General features: G+C 42.5%; 1 protein-coding gene across 1 annotated transcript; it reads left to right on the top strand.

The window, feature by feature from the left end:
- Window positions 1–695: 695 nt before the first annotated feature.
- STYX (serine/threonine/tyrosine interacting protein) lies at window positions 696–19,411 on the top strand. Its single transcript, XM_037393858.1, has 11 exons — window positions 696–968; window positions 11,455–11,487; window positions 12,335–12,388; window positions 13,508–13,605; window positions 14,248–14,308; window positions 15,657–15,693; window positions 16,267–16,306; window positions 16,391–16,441; window positions 17,055–17,127; window positions 18,119–18,212; window positions 18,906–19,411. The coding sequence occupies exons 1-11, from the start codon at window positions 912–914 to the stop codon at window positions 18,977–18,979; spliced, it is 672 nt and encodes a 223-aa protein (XP_037249755.1). The 5' UTR covers window positions 696–911; the 3' UTR covers window positions 18,980–19,411.
- The last annotated feature ends 3,797 nt before the right edge of the window (window positions 19,412–23,208 follow it).

Raw genomic sequence — 23,208 nt, 5'->3', positions numbered from 1 at the left:
CAGGTAACCTCAAACAAAGCAGAGAAATAGGTTCCTGCCCCAAGACTGGTGTGTCAGAGGGCCTCTCCCATGTACAAAGAGGCCCTGTTTGAAAATAGCCCCCATTACAGTGCCAGCTCAAATTGGGAGGCAAGCAGTGTCTATCTGATGGCAGATAAAACAAGTGTCTGCTGGCCGAAATGGAAGCAGTTTGATCTGTGCACGGGGAGGAAAAGGCTACAAGCAACAGCAGGGTGGAGCAGCAAGAAGAACAGCTTTGGAAGCGTTACGGCTGCGCCATGGTGCCATGGCGGGGAGCATGCCCAAGTGCCGTGGCGGCCCAGGCGTGAGGCGCTTTGGGCCTGCGCGTCGACTGGACCGTGATCGCCTGGAAGCCGCGGCGGGCAGAGGGCCCGTTGTAGAAGTTCTTAATTGGGGTGGCGAGGAGTTAACGAAGGGGTGCGGGGTGGGGGCACCCCCGCCGCTGCCCGGCTTCGCCTCAGGACGGGCCGACAGGGGGAGGGCGACGCCGCGCGCGCCCGTTGCCGCCTCACAGCGGCGGGGCCGCGGCCGCCGCGCGCGCCGGGCCCCCGCCCCTCGGGCCGTTGGCGGCCCCGCCCTCGCGCGCGGCGGCTGGTTGGGGGCGGGGCGGGGGTGGGGGCGCCGCCGCCGCTGGAGCGGAGCCCGGGGGCGGGCGGAAGGGAGGGGGAGCGGCGACGGCGGCGGCAGCAGCAGCAGCAGGAGGAGGAGGAGGGAAGAGGCGGCAGTAGCAGCAGCAGCAGCAGCAGCAGCATGGCGGCCGGGCGCGAGCGGCTGAGCGCGCCGCCGCCTCCTCCGCCTCCTCTTGCCGCCGCTCCCGAGCCGGAGCCCGCGGGCCCGCTGCCCAAATAGCCGCCCTGCCCGGTCCTGCCCCGCCCGGAGAGCGCCCGGCCATGGAGCTCGCCAAGCCGGCCTTCCCCGCGCTGCCGCAGGCCAAAGAGGACTCTGAGGTGAGCGGCGGAGGGGAGCGGCCGGGGGTCGCCGCCCGGCCCCGCCTGAGGGGAGCCGAGAGCCGCCGGCCTCGTGTGCGTCCGGCCCCATGTGGCGCGGCTGGTCCCGGACCCCCCCCCCCCCCCCGGGCTGTGGGCACTGTCCCCCAGCGGTGGGACCCCGCTGGTAGCCCCCCCCCCGCCGTGGGGTGCCTCCCCGGCCCCCTTCCCGTGCGCCCCGCTCCCCCTGGCCGGGGGGGTGCGCGCTCTCGCGGGTCTCCAGCGGGGCCAGGTCCGTCGTCTCCCCCTTGTGCTGGTGACACCGTAAGCCCCGCTGCCGGGGCGCTGTGCCACCCCTCTGCGACCACCGACCTCATCCTCCGGGCCTGCTTTGCTGGCCCCTGCCGCCTCCGTTGCCCTCCCGGACCCCCTTCCCTCCTGCATCTCGCCTTTCGGCTGCCTCCGGCCTTCCCCCGCCTGCCTGCGCCCGGGGGTTCGCGGGCCGCGCTGAGGAGGGTGCCTGCTGTCAGAGACCCCTGCCCCGGCTCGTGGCTTGTGCCCTCTGGTAGCGACCCCCTCTGCTTGGCGCCTCTGGTGTCCCCTCCACCGTGCCCCAGCGTGTCACGGCCTGCCTGCTAGCCGCCCTTTTGCTTCCCACTGCCAGTTCCCTCTCCCTTTGTATGGCCACCAGCCCTGTCCTCCATCTGCTGCCTGCGTGCAGAAAGGAGCAGCCAGCAGTGAGTACCTGCGTGTCCCCTTCCACACAGTTGCCTACCAACTCGTAGGTGCCCAAGAAACGTTTTAGCGCGCTGGTGAGTCTGTCGGTCAGGCATTTTTACGGTGCTCAAGAGCCAGGACTCCGTTGCAAAGGAAGACAGGTGGCGAAGACTACGCCGCACCCTGTGCGGTGTCAGAGGAATCGGGTCGGTGTGGTGTCTGATTTCTGAGCTTGGCTTAGCTTCTCGGTTCTGACCCTGGATACTGGTGGTGTGTTTTCATGTGTCGCAAACAGCCCGGAGTGTCCCGCTTTGAATGTGCCAGGTATTTCAGGCAAAATGTCACAGCGTTCATGCGGGAAGCTGATAGTATCTGAGCTCTTCAGAGGTCTGTATCGTTGTGTATTTCATAAACGTCAGCATTTATTTCTGTTTTAACAGAGTTAGTGTTGAATACTGTTATTGTTTTAAGTTACCTGAAGTATGGAAGTTACTGTGGATTTTTTTGGTAGGGGTGTTTGGTTTTTTTTTTGGTTCTGTTGTCAAGATTTAATACCCTGTTCACTTCAGAGCTATGGAGGTATTTACCAGTCATCTTGATGGTTTTCAGAAACTTGTAATCAGTTTATATCTGAACACAAATTATGTACCACCCTGTGAGGTTTATAATTACTTTGGTTTAACTTCTTTGTCGAGAAACCAATCATATTACCTAGTTACTTCTGAAAATAGTTAATTAAATTAGCCTGGATAGCTTTTTCAAACCTGTTTATAACTGGAATGGCTAAAAAGAAGTGTGCAGTTAAAATAGCTTTAAAAACAGAGGTTGCTGCCTGTAACAACTCTCACCTGATGAAAATTGAAATTATAATACAGTATCCTTCAGAGTGTATTTTATGTTTTGCTTTTTGTTATGCTTTATCTCTCAATAGTATAATATATAGAATGTTAGGACTTTACTTGCGACAAGACGATAGCAGAGAATTTCAAGGATTATTTTTAAAAATGTCTAAGTTAATTTTATTTCAACACCTTGCATTTGTGTCTGACTTGATCTAAATACACCATAGCTGGAGTATTTGGGGGAAACAGAAAAGTTAAAGCCAGTAGAGAATGACAAAGTTCTTGTGGCATTAGCTTGTTAAGCAAAGCATAAGAGATGTCAGCCTTGGGGCTTCAGCCCAATCCTGAAGAAGATGCTTTGGAAAAGCAAACTAAGGAAACTGAAATCATTCTGCCTGAAAAATGTAGTTACTTGTGGAAAGCTGAAGATAATCTCTTGTGTATTGCAGTGAGGAGGTTCATCCATGAGGAGTACTCTACAATGTTATTGCTGGAAGTTGGTTATGTATGGTTTAATGCTGTCTTGGTAGGTTTGATTTCAAGACAGCGGAGGGGGCAGGGGAGGTGATAGAATTTGGGGAATTGCTGGTTTACTTCCTAATGTAGGCTGCTCAAGAGTAAGTGTAACCTTGTGGTCACTTTAAGGCAATCTAACTGCCACCCCGCAGCTCTCTTCTCCTGTCTGAACATGAATAACCATGTGACAGCTTTAATAATGATAATAATAATACTAATAATTTTTAAAAAGTCAAATCAGTGAGGTGATCTGGTTGACTGCACAGCTTCACACTCTAGTGTTGGCACAAGTTAAAATCAGAGAGTGGGCGAGGCTATCTGTTGGGGGGGTGATGGCAGCCTGCAGATGGATTGCCTTAGGCATTCTGCAGAAGTGTACTCCAGATAAACAGGTCAGTTTTCTGGCCTGTAGATTGTTTGCAATGTCCCTAATCCATACGTAGTACTATGAATTACTGGATTTTTAGGCTATTTGACTGTTGGTACTTTTCGGAGCTTGTGAAATGCCGCGTTAAGAAGTGCTGGTGATACTTCTCTACTGGAGAGAGTTGTGCCTTCTTTCCATTCTGCATCTGATACCGTCTTAGCAATCGATGGACCAGAAGTTTGTGCTTCTGAGTACTCTGACGTGTGTAACTCCCCCCTTCCGCAGTTTGTGTGTACTTAAGAGTTCATTCAGGTGATGAAACTGTATTTGTTGTAGGTCAAGCACAGACAGGTATTGGCAAGTGTCTTGACACGCTTAGATACAACCGCATGTCAGTGCTGGCTTGTGGTGTTTCCTCTAGTCCGCTCTGGCGTGCTGGCTGCCGTCTAGGTGAGTTGTCCAGTTCTGCAAGATGAGCTAATGAAGCCTGGGATAAACCAGCTTCCGTCTCTCACTGGCGAGTCTCTCGCAGTTAAAAGCTGAACTCCTTTTTAGAGGTCCTTATGCCATTTGAGTGTTTTCTACTTTTGATTTTTGAATATTAAACATGTAACTCATCATTCTTGCAAGGCTTTTCTGGTATATGCCATGAATATCTGTAAACTGTATGTGTTCTCTTACAGATTTGTGATAGTGAGTATGTCAAAGTAATAGTAATTCTACATGGCATGGAAATCTTAAACTTTCTTAAATTTGAGAAGTGCTGGGGATTCCCCCCCCCCCCCAGTATAAACATAGAATCATTTAGGTTGGAAAATATCTTTAAGATAGAGTCCAGCCTTTAACCTAGCACTGCCAGGCCCACCACTAAACCACGTCCTTGTGGCTAAAGACCAGGTAAAAGAGCGTCAGGTTAATAACAGTGCATGCTGGCATAATTGTACTGAGACATCTTAGCACTTTTGATAAGATGGTAAATAGGGACTGGAATAATTCAAGGAATTTAATGGAAATAATTTTCCTATTAAATTAAAAAAAATTAGGGCTAGGATATATGTAATGGGAACACAGCAATAATTACCAGTTCACTTCTTTGTTAAAACATTAGTATGATTACTTGCAAGCAGGCAGAGTAAGCTAGTATTTGTGATGTATTTAGAACTTTTTTTAGGACTTTCTGTGGTTTTTGTAATGGAATTACCAGCTTATTGACTAAGCAGTCATATTTGTCTTTTTATTATGCGTAAAACCCAAGCTTTCTTTAGTGTATGATTTTTTAAAAAAGCTTACATTTCTTGACAGTTATATTAAGCTGAAATGCTAATGTATTTTTTACTGCTTTTTTTAACTATGCGGTAGCACAGTCCATCTAAAGGTGGAACAAATTTCTTTAAACTTCTTTTACTCTTATCTTTGATAGGAAAGACAAATAACCCTCTTAAACATAGAGATTCCCCTCCTCTACAGACTCTTTAAAGTAAGTAGGAAGCCTGTATTGTAAGATTATTTTTTTTTTACCTGCCCACGTAATAGGGCAAAAGAAACTTGAAACAAATGCTACGTTATGCTGGGAAATGTAAATCAGGTGACAGATTTTGATCGTAACTCTGTGGGCTACTATCAGACTACTTTGCATACATCAAGAGAAGTGCACTGTGGCAGCTGAAGTTGAGCAGTCCTGTCAGTTGCGATCAACTTATGCCTTGCATCCGTGGGAAGCCTGTTGAAGTGCATAGGCATCCACATAGACACGAAGGTGGCTCACAACTGGAGCAGTTTGTAGAACTGAAGACTTAAAGCATGGGGGTTTTTTAATCTAAATGAGGATTGTAAAGAGGCCTGTACGTTCCTTGGCTGTCTTGGTATAGCCCAGCTCTTTAGGCTGTAGTTAAAAAAGAGGGAGGGCCCCAAAAAATCAGGCATGAAAAAGGACATACTTGTACCATTAAAAACAATTATAATAATCTGAATACAATTTTTCCTTTGTCAGTAAAACTTGTTCATTAGTTGTCATTCTACAGATTCTTCATAAAAAGTGAATTGTCAAGCCTTTTATTGTAGTGGGTAGAAATGCTGTGGGGTGAATGCGGGAGACTTTATACTAGAAAGAATTCAGATGAGTCTCAGCTTCTGTGCAGGTTCATCTAAAAAGAAAATAATACAAAATGTGTGGTAGTCCTGCCAGTTGGCTATGTGCTTCAAATAAGCTGAAGAATTAGAATTCTGCCTTCACTGCTTTATTGTGCTTTGATAAAAGCAGTGCTGATGACCCAGTGTACTAACTGGTATTTAACAAGTTAGTAGAGGTATCTTCTGGACCAATGTTGCAGAATGGGACAGAAGAACTGTTTGTTTCCTTTCTATGTTTATGTCTCTACTTTCCATTTAGTTGCCTTTTATCCTTTTCCGTAGCTTCTGTTTCTCTTCGCTACAATAACCTTTTTTCCCCTGTTGTATGTGTCTTCCTTCCTCTGTGTGCTCTGTCATTCCCACCTGCTATTGTTTTTTCCTCTCCACCTTCCTCCTTTTGTATTCCTTTTGTATTTTCAAAAGCAAAAATATCAGTATGGTGAGGACTTCCCATTATCCAAGTACTCTTTACAAATACACAGAAAGTACTGTTAAACACGGCTCCCCAGCTCACGTTTGCCATCATTGGGACTGACTGAAGTGGGATCTGTGACCAAGGGGGGCCTTGCTGTTACAGCAAAGCACATCTCATAGCTGGCTTTGCCAAAAAGTGGCTTTACCCGCCCTGCCAACCGCTCAGTGTTGTCACTGTTTTTGTCCCAGTGCTTATCTGACCTGTGGTGACCTGGAGCAGGGAGATTACTTGGTAGACAACCAGCTTTGCTAAAAAAGCTGTTAATTTGGGGCCATCATAGTTTTTTGAGCATGGTGAGCATCAGATTAAACAACTGTGCAAGGGTGGGAGCGTAAGCTCACCCTTGAACCAGTCACTGGTTGGGTTAACGGTACTGTCAAAGCCTTCCTTAACCTTGTTAGCATAGCTCTGTTCTTGTTAGTGTCACGCCCACATCTTGAGTGAACAAAAAGACTGGGTTCAATTTTTTATATTTTATATACTTGCACTAGGGCTTCCACCTGGAAAAAAAAAAAGTGTATATATTTAGCCCTGAAGTGGTCAGGCAGTTAGACTAAATGGTTGTTGTAGGTCCCCTCTTAACTGAAGTAATTGGATTCTAATATATATATTAAAAATACAGATAATAAAAAAAAATTGTTTCCAACTGGAATAACTGTCCAAGAACATGAAGTGTGACTGAAACTGAAGACACAGCCTTTCATTTAATTCTGATTTGTAGCTAATTTTGAGGCCCTTAAAGCAGTGTGCTTTCCAGCGATAATGTGTCAGGTTTTGGTAGTATTCAAGTATTCTATTTCTTGAGTAAGTTTTCAGTACTTCATTTAACTTGTGTCTTATAAAAAGGTGGCAAATAAGTATGCTCTATTACTATTTTAGTATGTCATGATTTCATTTGGCAATTGTTTGTTCTCTTTTACAAAGGCCATTGGTGTAACTAGCTTTATTTTTGTGCAGGTCTTTAATGAAGACCCTCCCCCCTCCTTTTGTTGGACTGTATCAGCTGGGAGGTCTCTTTTTCAAAATATTGTCTAAAATACTTTCAAAACCAAGGTGTAGCCTCATTTCAATGTGTAAATTAGATTTAAAACTGCCTCAGAATTAAGCATAAAGCTTTTGTGTCAAGGTAATCGTTAAAGGATCAGGATCCATCCACAGTTCAAGCTGTAACCTCCGAAGGAGGGGTGACAGTAGTGTTGGCAGTCAATATAATCATGGCTTCTGACTGCTTTAACACTGTTTAGCTGTAATTTTGATTTCCTATACTGAGTGGTACAAAATTACAGCCAAGAGATCAGATGCAGGCCAGAGCAGATGAAGGAATTGAAGGAGGTCAGCAGAATGTGTGGCTGTCATTGCGTAACAGTTGTCTTCAGCTTTGATTTCACAACTTGTGGAAGAATGTTGTACCGGGTTTGGAGGAGAGATTTTGAGTGTTACAGCTTATGTGGATATTCCACTAGACAGGGAAACAAATTTAGGCGAGAGAATTTTGACAGCCCTAGATTTTTGAGGTACATGAGGAACTATCAATCATGCAGAAGTCTTGCTGTGATGAATTGCGATGGGAAGACAAATCTGTACAGAGAGGTAAGTGATGCTATTAATCAACAACAAAAGAGCTGTCTGAGTGTTGGAGAAGGGTCAGAAACCTGGAGTGGTCAGGAAGGCTTTACTGGGAGTTGCTTGCAGCTTTTCAAAAGGACTTGAGTAATGGTCTTGAAAGCAGGGAAAACCATAGCAGATGGTGGCTGGTGCCCAGTGATGTTGAGCAGATAAGGGGCAGCAGCTAAAATCTAGAAAAGATGCTTCTTGATGTTGGATTCTCCTTTAATCCACTGATTTATTTTACTGGTGGTTTTTTCAGCACCTTTGAGAGCTGCTTCCTTCATCTAGGGCAGTCTGTGGTTTGTAGGCTCTACTAATTATAACGCAGCAGGAGTTTAACCATAATAATGAAAGCGCAGTACTGCAGGTTGTCTTGCAACCAAAGCTGAGCTTTGGCAAAGACCAACTAGGATTTACCTTTTATGTGTGAAAATTAGATGGGTCTTCAGACTTGGACTGTCGATGAGGGACCAGTTAAGTGATGTCACGTATATCCATTTTACTACATTCCTTCTTGTGAGGCATACACAGATTGCATGAGGTATGTTGTGATGCTGTGTTTAAAAACACAGTCCTTGATTTTGTGCAGGTCTTGAGTGCAGACAAGTCTCTGTCAGGGCTGTTAAATAAAAAATTCATAATAAGAATTTTATGTTAAGGCCTAACCAAGGTCACTCTTTCAGGAAAAAGTCCAAACATGCATGCATTTGCACATGGTGATGTAAGGTGTTGGGGTTTTTGCCATTAAATTGTTCTTCTAAAGAATAACAGGTATAGCTATGGTAAAATACTGATAAATTAACCTTAACTGTTGGCAGAGTAACTCTTGGTGTAGTGTGGATATTGGTTACCAAAAAGCTTTGTAATGCAGGCAAGTTTTGCCTATTCATTCATAGCTTCAATTTATTTCAGCTAGAGATTGGCTGCAGATGAGGAAGGGAGGGCTTTGAAACATGCTTTATTCCCCTTTCTCTTGCTAGTTGCTCTGTTCTGGGACACTAGTTGAAGTGCTTTAGATAGTCCCTGCCATTTCACTTGTGCGAATACAAAATACACCAGCTATGTGCTGTGAATGCCCTCAGCAAAACAGCTGCAGTATCTTTTAAACTTGTCCATCAATGAATCTGTCTAGTTTGGGAAGACCTGGCAGAGGTGAGTGGCTGCTCTTTAAAACTTTGGTGTTGTGCGGGTTATATTTTGCATTCCTTCTTTTTACTTTTTGTGGCTTGTGAGTATTGAAGATATGTCTTCCAGGGAGTTGTCACTTATTATAGAACCTACCAAAGAGCAGCAAGGAATGCTGTTACTTTATCCAGCTCAGGCATCATCAACAAGCATGATTTTCTTAGCAAAATTTTTGCATGTGGTCTGTTAAAAGAGAAACCGTCAGTTATTATTTGTCTGGGTGCTTCAGACAGCGTGGAAAACATGGCTGATGAATGAATTCCTCAAAATGAGAACTCTGCTTGGTTCAGTCTACAGTAATAGATTATTTTTTGTTTACATAATTTTGCATAACACTTGAATAATCTGGCATTGTTAGTTTTAAAAGCCTTGAAGGGCTGTCAGGAAATCACCAGAATCACTCTTTCAGTAGTTTGTGTATTTGTCTCAGATTAAATGTTTTCTGTGTACATAATCTTTCAGATACTAATTTTGCAGACTAAATCCCATTGGAAACTGTATCTTTTTGGTTTCTTGAAGAACACTGAAGACTAATGTCTGGAGCCAATACTGACTTTTTTTTCTTGTTCAGAACATCTGTGGCATCTGTTGTTTTACTGGTTTTGGTTTCCTTTGGACTGTATAATGCTAAATTCTTGCCTACTTACTTTGCACTGCTTACAGCTGCTGGGAATAACACCATTTCCTGCTTCTAATGCATTTGAAAGGAATATTTTAATGTACTGTGAAGTCCTCTTGACCAAAGTAGGGGTGAATTTGTGTTTTCATTATGCTCCAGGTTAAGACTCTTAAATTCTAGAAATAGAGTAATAAACCCCACTGAAGTGCTTGTATACTCCTGGAGTGTAGCATAAGCTTTTCAGAGTTTATTGCTCTTACTGTTGGTTTTATACTTTATAAAACTGGGGTTTTCTTGTTTCTTGAGTGATTTAAGCTTTTGTATATGCAGTGAGACAACAGGGATATGCTAAAACACTCGGGTCAGACTTCAAAGGATACGGTTCGGTAAATATAATTGTTTTGTCACAGGATTTCTACTTTCTGCTACCAGGAGCTTTTATTATTACAGCTGGAACATGCCGAAATAATTTAGCTATCTTGATGTCTTTAGCAAAGACTATTTCAGTGCATTTTGTTTCTCTGTTTATACTACTGTTTAAGTAGTATTCAAAGAATTGTTTTGAGTGGCTTAATATTTGTTTGCTTTCTCAGAAACACTGTCCCAGATTCTGTTCAAGTGGTTTCCAGAATAACTTTATTGATATTAAAATCCTTTCTAATTCCACTACCAAGAGGTAGCAAAAGCTCACTGTGTAACTGTGTGTGTCTAGGGGAAACACTGCATTTTTCTCATGTGTCCTAGTAAAAAGAGGGTTAATGTAAAATTGCTGCTGCCAGTACAACTGCAGGTGCTAAGGTGGGCAATGCTGCAGTTTAAAGGAGCTGGATCTTTCTCGGTGTAATGCTGACCTCACTTCAGAGGTGGAATATTTGGAGTTTATTTTTCTGATCGTTTTGAGGAGATTGGAGCATAATGACATATGGCAAAGCTTTTCCTTAGCTGCTGTTGTGTGTAGAGCAAACAGCAAAGTTATGTAAATAAATGTATGCAGTCTATTTGATTTGATATGTTTGACTATTTCCTTTTTTCTCCAGCTGGTAACTGTGATCTCAGATACAGCTCCGTCATGTGTGAGGGTCAAAGAATGAGTAAGAGCCTGTTAATAGAGGACAGTGGGAGTTGTAAAGAAGGAAAGACAGGAATAGAGTCTGCCAGAGCATTTTTCTGTTCAGCTTTGGCAGTTCTGTAAAATGGAGCAAAGGATGAAAATGTTGATGTTGGCATTTGCTCTGGGCAGTTCTGTTGGATGATAGTAAATAGTCAGCTGGGAAGGGGTGGTTCCTGAGTGGTGAACCTTCACAAACCTGAGGGTCTGAGTTTCTGTCGAAGGGTGCGATGTGCTAGCTGCAAATTAACAGGCAGGGAGAATCGTGTCCTTGGGGCTGAACATGGCTTATGTGTTTACTGTGTAAGAATCCTTCCCAGTGTAACTGTCTAGGATGGAGAACAGTGGAGATTCACTGCAATGGCTTGCTGTGTTCATGGGGGAACATTTGTTTACAGAATTGTTAAAGCTAAATCCTGAATATTCGGTATGAAGTTGGTTTGAATGGGTTAGGTGAGGCAGTGTTAGATTGTAAGGGAGTTACCTGCTATACCTACCTTGCTTTTTCAGTAGCTGTAGGAATGTATCAGTCAAAGGATTATTTTTTTTTTTGTGGCTAGTACAGAATGTTCTAAAGCTTTTTTTCCTCTTTCTCTTTTTTTCCTCCCTGTTCTAGAGGGAAGTTTCTCAGCAGAAAGCTGAGGTGTGGATGTACAACACACTGGCTGTTCAGCCCAGGCTTCGTCACCGATGTAGCATACTTGAGGTTTCTTCACATTAGCTTTCAAAATAGCATTCCTTGCGCTTGAGTGTTACTGGTACCTGTCTGGAGAGTTAGCAGTAAGCGTAAGCAACGTGCCTGTTGCGTAGCAGGTAGCTTGTGCAATCTGCAGAAAATAGGTTTTGATTCTTTTATATAACGTGCACATACAGATCTCTGCCTGAATGTGGTTTTTTCCCTTTGTATGCATATGTAATTGTTTTTTATTCTATTTTTAAGGATTGGACCTATCCCATGAGGAGAGAGATGCAGGTATGACACACATCTATCATTTAAGTCAAAACCCATAGTGTGTTCAGTAACAAAAAAAGTGCCCTGCAAAAGAGCTGGTATCAGAATCAGCCTTTAGAAGTAAAGTGTCAGGCAGCACCGTGGGAGAGATGTAGGAGGACTGCCAGCTTAGTGTGCAGGTGTGCTTGGATCACTGTTGTGCAGGTACATAAAAAAGTAATTTGGTAGTTTTCTTCAGAATCCCCCAAATAAGACATTTTTGCCTTTGTGAATGTTTTTAGATGTTTGCTAAAAATTTATTGGAGCTTTGCTTTTTTAACTTAAATTTGGTTGAAAGTAGGTGTTATCAAGTAGGATGGACAATTAAAATTCTCCTACCATGGTGGCAGCCAAATCTTTGCACAAGATAAGATCTACAGACCTGTGTGTCTTTATTGGTGGGGAGATAAATGGTTAAAAGTTGATATTTTCCTACTACTAGTACAAAGCTAGAAGGCTTGCCATGTGTATATCTTTTTCCATGAAAGCAATTTGGAATTAATTACAAGACACTATTATATGCAGAGTTGGTTCCCTTCATTTGATCTGGGCCTGGATAAGATGCAGTAATCAAACTGGAACTTTACCCAGATAAAGGACTTGATTTGTCCCAAAACAAGGTCTCCTGCACAAAGATTGTGTTTCTTTTATTTTGCCAAACTAGTATTTTTTTCCACCCCTTGTCCTGTTATTTTAAATGACGCTTGGTAACACATCTCTCACTAATATGTAAATTACTTGTTTCCACGGCCATAGTCTGAGTTGAGTGCAATGTATTATTTCAAATAATTTTGAGGTGATATTAAATGTCTGTTCTTCTGCCTCCTAGGAAATTTTACCTGGGTTATTTTTAGGCCCATATTCTTCAGCTATGAAAAGCAAGGTATGATTTTCAGAGTGTCTCATAAGGAAACTTTGCTGTGGTGATTTGATTTGTTACTGTGGTGATGTGTTCAAGTGTTATCTATATAGGTGTGAATTTGGTTGCAATCCTGACCTGGAACGTGAAAGATGCCAGAGCAGAAGTAATACATGGGGCATTTATGCGATGATGCTTTTAGTTTATCTGACTGGGGCTGGTGTCGATGTCTCCCCCTTCCAGAATGAATCTGAACAGGCACATGCTGGGGCAGTTAAGAAAAATGCAGCCTTGTGTCATCAGTCTTATGAGCTAAAGGGTTACTTCGGCAGATAAATGAAAAAAAGAACTCTGGTTAAGTTTTTTTTCCCTTATGGCTTGAAGTTCTGCGTGTGTTGGTACACACATATGTGCATGCTGTCTCAATTCAGCTAGTCTGCTTTACCTACTCCTCTCAAACAAGAGAAAAGTGCAAGTTTAAAGTGACTTGCATGCTAATTGCAGTGAGCATTCATATGTCAGCTTTTTGTATTAAAATTGAGTCTTGTAGTTAAGCTTGAAGAGAATTTTTCTTAGAAAAAGGTAAACCATTGAAGACATGCACGTTGCCAGTCAGGCAGTCTGTTTCCTTTGCTAAAGTGTTGCAACACAAGAATAATAAGAACTGGGAACTTGTATATATGCAGTAAAATAAGGTAAATTGCATCTACAATAAAGTCAAGTGCTGCTAAGACAAAGCTTATATATGTAAACTTACCTCATAGTTTAAATGATCTTACTTTCAATGGTCTGATTCCAGTAAGAATCCAATGCTAGCTGACAATTACTACGTCATGTAGGGACTTGCAATTTCAGGCTAAGTGAAAGGTGAGCAGAGACAAACAAGGTCATTGAATACCTTCTTTACTGCCTGTTCTTTTTATCGTTTTTAGGAATGCTTTTTCTTGCAGCTCCTAATGGTTACATTTTTGTCTCTTTTGAAAGACAACATTTTTCACACTGCTTTGACTGTTAGAAAACTAGCTCTTGATATTCCTTCAGGACACAGTAGAGCCCTATTGTGTATTTATGTATAGCTTTTTATTACTGTGTAATAGATGGATTATGTAATTAAAAAAAAAATGTGTTTTCCTTTTCCCACAGCTACCTATACTTCAGAAACATGGAATAACCCATGTAATATGCATACGACAAAACATTGAAGCAAATTTTATTAAACCAAACTTCCAACAGTTATTTAGGTGAGAAATTATCAAGATTTTTTTTGTCTTGGTTTCTTTCCAAATATTTTCACATTGTCAAAACTATTGGAAAAGTGTGATGAGGTACAGAAAGACTCTTAAATCCAATCTATGAAGTTTATTCATCCCAGTAAACTAGACATAGGCAGGTCTGCAAATGAGGAGTATCCATTAGTTTGCAGTAACTGTCTTCAGTTTTAAAGTTATTAGTTCCAAGTGTGGTTTGTCTTGCTACTAAAACATTTGAGGTAACTTAATCAGAATACATGTACCTCTGGAAGAGTTGTGTAGAGCCCCAGAAAAGAACACTGGTCCGTATTTACAAACAGATGGGGAGCATGTGAGTATGTAGTATGTTGCTTCCAAACAAAGTTGAATCACCTGTAGCATAGCATGTGTGAATTTCTTCCACTCCAAGAGGTGATTTTGTTAGGGGATGCTGGAGAAAGTTCCTTGCTTCCTTCCTGATAAGGACAACTCCACAGGTTACTGATTGTAGAAGTTCTGGAGCTCAGACCAGACAGTAAAGCCAGGAGGGTAGTGCTAGGATCATTCTGCAGGTTTGAGTGTTGTGGTGGGGTTGAATCAGCTGTTTGTGTACTGGTGTTTACTGTGTACTTACAGCAACTGTCTTCATTGTAGGTATTTAGTCTTGGATATTGCAGATAATCCAGTTGAGAATATAATACGTTTTTTCCCTATGGTAAGTATTTGTGATAATGTGAATGGATTGGGAATGGAGTTGCCCAGTAGTTTTCTGAACTAACAGATAGCAGTTTCAAATTTGGGATACCCAGCCTGAGGCACCTGGAAGGGCTGTGAACTCTTAAATGACCTTGTTATTACCACCTTAGTAAGTGTAATTAATTCCTTTTTACAAGTATAGAAACTGAGGCAGAGTTGTAAGAGCTGTATCTTATTATAGTCTCAAAAAAAATGAGAAAAAGAAAGGCGGGGGGAAGACTGTTCTCAAAACAAAGAAATCGGATCATTGGAGAATGCTGGGGAACTTGGCCTGTAGGAAACATGTTTTGAAGACCAGATACATCTCTTGTATGAAATATTAAAATTGAACAGGAAATAGTAATTAGTTCGTGTAACTAAGTTTTACAGCATCTTAAACATGTTTACTGTAGAGGAATTAAAAAGTAAGCTTAAGTTAAGCAGTATCCATTACATACTGACCTTTGGAAATAGAATAAATCCTTAGTTTTGAGCTATGGTTTTGTATCTTTATTTTAGGTTAGTTTGCAACAGAGCAAAAGCATTTTTTTGTTCCTTCCCCCACTCAAAAAAACCATCCCAAAATACCAAAAAGCTCTTCTGGCTTCCCTGTTCATGGCAGAGGTGGTCATGTTTTTGCAAAAGTGGCAAATCACTTTATGGCTTACAGCTTTTCTGAAGTATAATGCTGTTTGATCAAACAGCATCTGTTGCAAATCTTGCAGTTACTGATGTCTTAGTAGCTTTGTGTTGGTGTATTTTTAAGAGTCTAGTTTGAGGTTTTCCCCACAATAAATTATTTAGCTTTTGCTTTTCATCTAATCAAATGTTTCAGCCTGGCAATATTCCACAGACCTCACTGCATGTTGTCTCACGTTATAGTTTGATTAGACCTAATTTTAGAACTGAAAATAGCATTTAAGGACTTCTAGGAGGACACAGGTGTCAGTAGAGTGGTCCAGGCCATATTGCTGTTGTTGACATGTGTGGGTTTTTGATAGTGATTTTGGGTTTTTTGGCATTCCCCCCCCTGCCCCCCGCTAAGTAAAGATTTTTAGAAGTTAATTTTTATTATAGTAGTAATAGATATGTAAACATTTTTGTTTCTGGCTTTGCACTAGTTTTTCACTGACGATTTTATGGATAGCTAAAAGTACAATAGAAGTATAAATGTCCAGTTGAAGTGATGTCTAAGACTGTATAAACGGAGTGCATTATTGTCACTGTATATAAAGATTGATACAAAAATTCTAGCAAATTTAAATGCAAGTAGCAGTAACATCTAAAATTATCTGAAACTGAGTCTTGTAATTTTTTTTTTTTTGTAGACTAAAGAATTTATTGATGGAAGTTTACAAAGCGGAGGTAAAGTCTTAACTTTTTTCCTTCATTTACTAGTACATTGTTGTTAGAGCTTTAAAGGTAACTTAGTGGTATGTATTAGGGACTCCTTAAGTATGAGGCTTTTTTAAATTTGGGGTTTTATTGTGCTTGACTTGAACTGTATAATACAAGTTCAGAGTAAAGTAGTGTTATTTTCTTTTTGCCTCCAACTGGAAAGCAAACCTCTTTGTATATCTGGGGTTGGTTTTTTTTTCCCCACTTTAAATGCAACTGTGCTCTGTGCATGAGTTTTGTTGGGTTTGGGTTTTTTTTTGTCCTTTCCAATGTAAGGCTTTAAATCTGCATTGTGGTCTGGAATGCAGCTTTTGTTACTCAAAATCCTCAGAGGAGCAGGAATCCATGCTCTTCTGTCCTGTGGCAGTAATGAATGGAGTGTAGTTAGTAACGAAGAGTGAGGTAACACACCTATTAGTCTAGGGATGTGCCTTGCTACTGAGTAGTTCTCCATAACAAGGAAAAACTACATTTCAAAGAATTTTCTTCAGTTTATAAAAGTATGGTTGGTTGGGTGTTTTTTGTTTGTTTTCTTCTCAGGAAAAGTTCTTGTCCATGGAAATGCAGGGATTTCTAGAAGGTAGGAAACTATCCATCCTGGTTATTAATTTTTTTTTAAATAACTGAAATACATTCTACTAATTCTTTCTTTGTTTCTTTTCAGTGCTGCCTTAGTTATTGCATACATAATGGAAACATTTGGGGTGAAGTACAGGTAAGAACAGAATGTGGTCATGTAGCTAATCATCTGTCTGAAGAGGCTGAAGTGAGAGAGTACTTTAGTACAGAGAAGAAGTCTGATATGTCTGTAGGTATTCATCTTTGAATTCAAGTGGTGTAAGTGAATAATAACTTTGGAGGGAATCTTAAACAGTTGTGTATTGGTGCATAAACCAGTTAATACCTACTGAGATTGAGTGAAGACTTTACATGGGGCAGATTATTCCATTTCACTTCGCTGCAGGTTTGTTTATGTCCTTTCTTTAAGAAGTAGGTACCTGCTGCTAATGGAAACAGGATACCAGCCTCCATAGATTGGTGCCTTCCTGTAAAACTATAGGAGAGGCCGCAAGAGGCTGTTCTAAGTGTGTTGAAAACAGGCCAGCAAGCTAAAAACTGGAGGTGGGGTTGGGCAAATAGTATTTTACAACTACTGCTTCCTATTTTGCCCAAACAATTTCAGTTACACAAATGAGTTCTGAGGAACATTTAGAGGTGGTGTGTTTCCTAAGAACTGATAATTGGAAGGAAGACTCCTGAAACCACAGAGGCTTTTGTCAATGTCTGTTTTCCACTGAAGTATTTTCTCTCTCCTTCTCTTTTTAAAGGGACGCATTTACTTATGTTCAAGAAAGAAGATTCTGTATTAATCCTAATGCTGGATTTGTCCATCAACTTCAGGTGACTTTTTTTTTTTGGTCACAACTCAAAAGCCATTTGATGAATCATCTTCCTGCAAAACAGCTGTTTCTACTTAGGCAGCTTAACATTTACTGTAGAAGTATGCTTAAAGTAAATGTCAGAAGCTATAGTAGAGCTTGGGAGGAAAATGAGTGGGTATCCTAAGTCATTAGACTTAAGCTTTGAACAAAGCAAATCCAGGAATGGAGGAGAAATAAAAATCCTGTTTTGTGCATGGTTAAGAGACTGTGAAACAGCTTAATTGGTGGCTGAGGAAGCTACAAAGTCAAGTGTTGTAGCACTCGCCAGTGATGCTTCTTGACACTTGCATTCATAGGAAATTCACAGGTCTGGAATGGCAAACAGCAGTATTGTGAGGTTGTTTTATTATATTCCATGAGTCTGTTGGGTGAATGGTGGGCAAACACCAGGACAGTGTGTTGAAACAGATTTGTTGCATCTCTGCTATTACTTAGGTGGCTGGTAGCAAAACGAATATCTCCTGAGTTTGTGGTGTGTGTGGTTTTTTTGTGGTTTTTTTTTTTTTTAAAAAAAGGTAGTTCCTGTGGGGAGTTGTTGTGTAGCACTGAAAGTGTGACAGGGTCACTAGAACACAACTTAAGGCCATGAATGGCTTGTCGTTGTAACAGAACTCTGAAGCTACTGTATTCTAAGTCTGGTTTGTTTCTACTGTCTGGATTGCCTTCTGGGAGCAACAATGAGTTCTCTGAACATCCTCACAGAACTTTTTTTAAGAAACAGCTTTAAGGAAGAGAGTAAACTTTTATTATCATCCTTTGTTTGGCTTTGCTCTTTCTTCCTGACAGTTCTTTGTTGTTCATGTCAAAGCAACAAAGAACTTTCCTCCTCTAAACTCTCTGCCTTGCTCTAAGATACTGTCTAGTCCATCCTAGCGAGCTCCCTGAATTAGTCCTCATCCTTATAATGCATTATGCCAAACTAATAGCAATATATATTATTAAAATTTCAGGAATATGAAGCCATCTATCTAGCAAAATTAACCATCCAGATGATGTCACCACTGCAGTTGGAGAGATCCCTCTCGGTTCCACCTGGTTCTACAGGTCAGCAGCCTCTCCTGCTGTGTGTCACACCACCTGTTTTGCCTGGTGTTGTGAGGTGACATTTGCACTCCCTAAGTAAACCTCCAGCAGCAGTGAATCTCAAACTTTTGGGAAGGGGATGCCTGCAGCTGATATGCAAGTGATGTTCAGACCTCACTATGCACTATTTAAATATTCTGTTCTCCTATGTTTGAACTTTCCTGTTCGGATTTGAACTTTAGCAGTGGTGTCTGCACTTCCATACTGTACTGGAGAAGGGCCCTGTGCTTCAAAACCCCAGAGCTCTTTAGAGGATTCAAGAGTGACCTGCCCTTAAAATTAAGGCAGTTGCTCTGAAAAAAGAGTTTTGCTGTGCTTTTAAACAGACAATAGGGGATTAGGGCATGTAAAAAATGTTACTGTAATCATATAGAGGCCTGCCAGCAGCCACCCCTGCTAAAAGGCAGTGGAAATGGAGTTTGGGGGGAGATGTAAAGGGAGCACAAAACCTGGTGGATTCTAGGAAATTTCTTCCCTGTGGAGAAGTGCAAGGGAAGAGTGCTGTCAGCAACTGGCTGTCCAAAAGCTGAATGTCTTCAAAGGGTAGAGTCCCTGCAGGAAGACAGTAACCACTGCCATGCAGTCCTGTTTGCAGCTGTATATTGTTAGAACTGATCTTTTCAGGCATGTCCTCCTTCCTCTTGCCTTTTGCAGGAAGTTTAAAGCGAATGCATGAAGAGGATGAAGAACTTGGAACCATGCAAGTGGCAGCAGCACAGAATGGATGATGTCTGAGGACAAGCACTGTTTGTATTGTGAATTCCTGCCAAGAAAGGTGAAGAAAACTAGGGAAAAAGAATTAGTAATGCAAAATGATGAACACACACATAGCTTCTTTTCAATTACATGTTGCTTTCAGATGTAAATCTGCCTCTGCAACACACTAAGCATCATTTTTAAGATGTTGGACTTCTTGAATGAATAATGGCACTGATTGTTTTACTCCTTTTTTACACTTTACAGTTTTACTCTAAACCAAGATTTTTGGACTTGCAAAGAGGTATTATTGCAATAATGCACTTTTCATACTTGAAATTTCTTTATTTGTATGATATAAAGTTATTACTTTAAACAAAATGCAAGCTGGGGGGATTTGTTTATAAAGTTATTTGTGTAATTTATAACAAGAGACTTTAGTAAAGAAAAAGTTTGCTAAAACTTACCTTGTTCTCGGTATATATTATGGTCATGCATGTAGAAATGTGCTTTATGAACTGCAGGATGCGCTGCTACTGGCAATTGAGCAACAGCAGTGATCTTATCACTATATAATTCTTTACTTTTTTATAAAACCTTACTATATACTGAATTAGTTTGACACTCTGAGACCAGTTTAAGACAAAATACTGTTCTAAAAATCTCACCTTGTTTTATGCAAGTTTAACAGAGGACTGATTAACTAATAAAATAGTCATGTGCTGAATTAATACAGAGGGCAGCTACCGATTTCACACATATCAAGACTGAATTCTTTTAGCTATAGTATTAAAAAGCTGCTTGTTAACTTAAATCCACTTCTAACTAATTTGAACAAGCCAGTATGGTCCAACTGTCAATTAGAACAATGCATCTTCAAACTGGTGTTGAAGTAGTTCCTTTTGTCAGACAATAGTTGCATCCTTTGAGGTAAAAAATTGGGTTGATGTTTGAAAACTGAGGCCTGAAGCACTGGCTGTAATAGTATAAAGACCTAAGGGATTCACCTTGGCTCTTCTAAAGCATTAGAGTCAATTAAGGCCACACAGTTATCGGTGCTTTAAAATTTTCAAGGTGGTTTGTGCAACTTAACTCTTCTCCCTTCTCAGAAGCACTATGATTGATAGCCACTAGTTGTGCCAGTACAGGCCCAGTTCTGGATCTCCGCTTCATTGGCCAGTTGGTCTGTGGTGTAGAAGATCTGAATGAAATGGTGGCCGCTTTAGAGCGCTGTGGTGACTGAGCAAATTACGAAGCTGTTAGAAGAACTTTGTGTTTTGGGGGAATCTGAGCTTGTAATTAGACTCTGTTTTAACAGGGAACAGGTAGGCTCAAAGGAGTTGAATGAATATAAAAGACATTTGAGGATCCGAGCACCCAGCTGTCTCCCTGTACAGCACTATGGCTGTGTGCCAATGGCTAATGTCCTCTGTCAGCCTTGGTATCCTGGCCTGGTGGGGCTGGAAGGGACCTCTGGAGCTCACCCAGCCCACCCCCTGCTCAAGCAGGGTCTCCTAGAGCGGGCTGCACAGCCCAGGCGGGTTTGGATGTCTCCAGAGAAGGAGACCCCACCGCCTCTCTGGGCGGCCCGGCCCAGCGCTCCGGCACCCTCACGGTAAAGACGTTTTTCCTCACATTCAGGTGGAACTCCCCGTGTTGCAGCGTGTGCCCGTTGCCCCTTGTCCTGGCGCTGGGCACCGCTGGAAAGAGCCTGGCCCCGTCCTCTTGGCGCTTGCCCCTAAGATATTTGTAGGCATTGATGAGATCCCCTCTCAGTCTTCTCTCCAGGCTCAACAGCCCCAGCTCTCGCCTGTCATCACCAGGGAGATGCTCCTGTCCCCTCATCATCTTTGTAGCCTCTGCTGGCCCCTCTCCAGCAGTTCCCCCTCTCTCTGGAACTGGGGAGCTCACACTGGACACAGCACTCCAGGTGCGGCTTCACCAGGGCAGACTTGGGTGTGTGTGTGGGAGAAACCAGTGCTGGGGGGGACTGTGAGGGCAGGTACCTTTGAATTTGAAGGCAGGAAGCTGAACAGTGAAGCTGTTTTGTACTGGGGATTTCTTCTGATGGTGCCTTTTGCTGAAGGATTGCCCAGCATCTTGTTTACTCTGTAGGAGTTCTGTCTCACTTTGTGTAATCGAGGCAGGTTGACCTGCATCTGTGACTTGCTGATCTTTGCTTAGCTGGGGATCCTCTGCCTTGTCTTGCAGCTCCTTGGAAGGCTTGTGGAGGAGCTATCCCTCTGGAACAAGCCTGAGCTCTTGGCCTGTGTCAAGGCTCTTAAAGTAGCTAGCAGGTTCTGGTTTGAAAACCACTGCCTGGGTTGAAGCCTGCTGCTAGGTGGCGGCATCTGAGGAGGAAATCCTGCTGCAGCGAGTCAGGGCTTTGAGCTGAGCCAGGACACCAGGGTGAGGCTTTATAGCCCAGTAACCTCTTCTCATGTGGAAGGTGAAGGCCCTGCAGTGCTGTGTGTGGGGAGGACTTACAGCTTCAGTGAGGATGAACCAGTGTTGAGCAGCACTTTCCTTTTACTGCTGCCTACATCAGTGAGGGAACAGTGCAAATCCTCCAGGGGAAGGAAAAAAAATCTTTAAAAACCATGATGCTTTAGTCAGGAAACTTTCAGCTTGAAAAAGAAAGTGTGACACTTAGCTCCTTAAGAACTACAGCCAGTCAGCTCAACACTGACAAGTTGAGCATGTGGTGCTGGTTTTGCAGTTGTAGGGTTTATTATGTGCTGGTAACTGATCTCTTTAAAAGAATGTTTCTGGGGCTGTTGGGAAATGCTTTGGTGATGTCTCCCCCCTTGCCCCATGAGGCTGCCACATGGCTGTGGCAGGGTTTGTGCGTGTCCATCTCTGCACAGCTCACCAAATACTGGCAGCTACAAGCTTCTGACGAAACAAGGATGGGAATCAGAATTTCTGCATAAAACTGCTTTCTATTTCAGCTCCCTTGGGAAGGAGTAGAGACAAAACACAGATGGGAGAATGCTTGATTCATCTAAATATCCTCTGTCAGAGAAGCTTGTTCATGTGTAATCTGGTTCTGTTACCTCACTGGGGTCCTGGTGCTTCCTTGGGGAAACTCTCCCGAACTTACAGGCTTCATGACTAAGGCTTTTCCAGCATTTTTTTTTTTTTAAATGTTTGCCATGATCCCATACTGCTGCCTTCTACAGTCATTTTGGTCTATTGCATTGCACATAACAGCTTCTCCGATCCTCGGGGATTTCTGACAAGATCCTTCATTCCTTTGTTCCCTGGGAGTGGGAGATCTTGCTCTTTTTTCTTGACCTGATTGTAGTATAGAAAAATTAACAGGGCTTCTTCAGCTTAGAATTTTTAATACCCCCTGTTGCTGTTGAATGCTGTTACTTGTGCCACGTTCCTGGGAGCGGTGACAGTTTAGAAGAACATTTCCTTGCATACTAGCAAGTGTTCTTCCAGCTGCCTGGAACCACTGTGGTGTTTGAGACGTTCCTGTCTTGGTGTAGTGTGTTTGCCAGCCAATGCTTCTTCCCCTGCCTCTGTTCCTGAGGCTGGTCCCTGCTCTGCAGCTCACCCATGACCCTGCCAGTAGAAGGGTGTACCCATCAGCCAGCCTGGCAGCGTGATGCAGCAGGTGACAGTGCCTTTCTTCTCACAACACAGCTGCTGGAATGGCTGTTTGCATAGGGGTGGTGGCCTGCTGAGGTTGCACATGTCACCTCAGCTATGGAACAAAGAGCTCTTCAGAGCTAAAGGCTGCTGATGAGGCATTGTCATCCAGCCACAGAACCAAGCTTTCAACCCAGTTCATTTGTTTTACAATGATCTAAGCTGGGTACAAGCACCTGCTCCTCACTTGTACTAATTTTTTCATTAACTCCTAACAATGAAGGCCTGGAGCTATTTAGATGGTGTAGATACCATAGTATTTAAATAATACACTTGAAATCAGTGGAAATTCAGAGTTCACTAAAACTATCAAAGGCAAGAAAACTTGGGCCAGCAGAAAGCTGTAGCTGATTTTATAAAATTAGTTCTGAGGTAGATGCTCTGTCAACAGAGCATGCCAGGGGGAAGCCCTGCTGTCAGGGTTTAACCCCAGCCACTCACTTCCCCCACCCCAGCTGGCCAGAGGAGGACAAGCAGAAGGGTAAAAGTGAGAAAACTCATGGGTTGAGGTAAAGACAGTTTAATGGGACAGAAAAGGAAGAAAATAATAATTAAAAGATACGGAAAATACAAAGCAGCTGCTCACCACTCACCAACCGAT

The sequence above is a fragment of the Falco rusticolus genome, chromosome 7 (assembly GCF_015220075.1).
Source record: "Falco rusticolus isolate bFalRus1 chromosome 7, bFalRus1.pri, whole genome shotgun sequence".
In the NCBI taxonomy this organism is placed as follows: Eukaryota; Metazoa; Chordata; class Aves; order Falconiformes; family Falconidae; genus Falco; species Falco rusticolus.
The sequence above is the reverse complement of the archived record's forward strand: the minus strand, read 5'-3'. Positions and strand labels throughout refer to the sequence as shown.

Coding starts and splice junctions, on each gene's coding strand:
- STYX (XM_037393858.1), top strand. CDS start 912: ATGGAGCTCGCCAAGCCGGCCTTCCCCGCGCTGCCGCAGGCCAAAGAG. Junction 15,694..16,266: donor TGGAAGTTTACAAAGCGGAG/GTAAAGTCTTAA, acceptor TTTTCTTCTCAG/GAAAAGTTCTTGTCCATGGA. Junction 17,128..18,118: donor GATTTGTCCATCAACTTCAG/GTGACTTTTTTT, acceptor TTAAAATTTCAG/GAATATGAAGCCATCTATCT.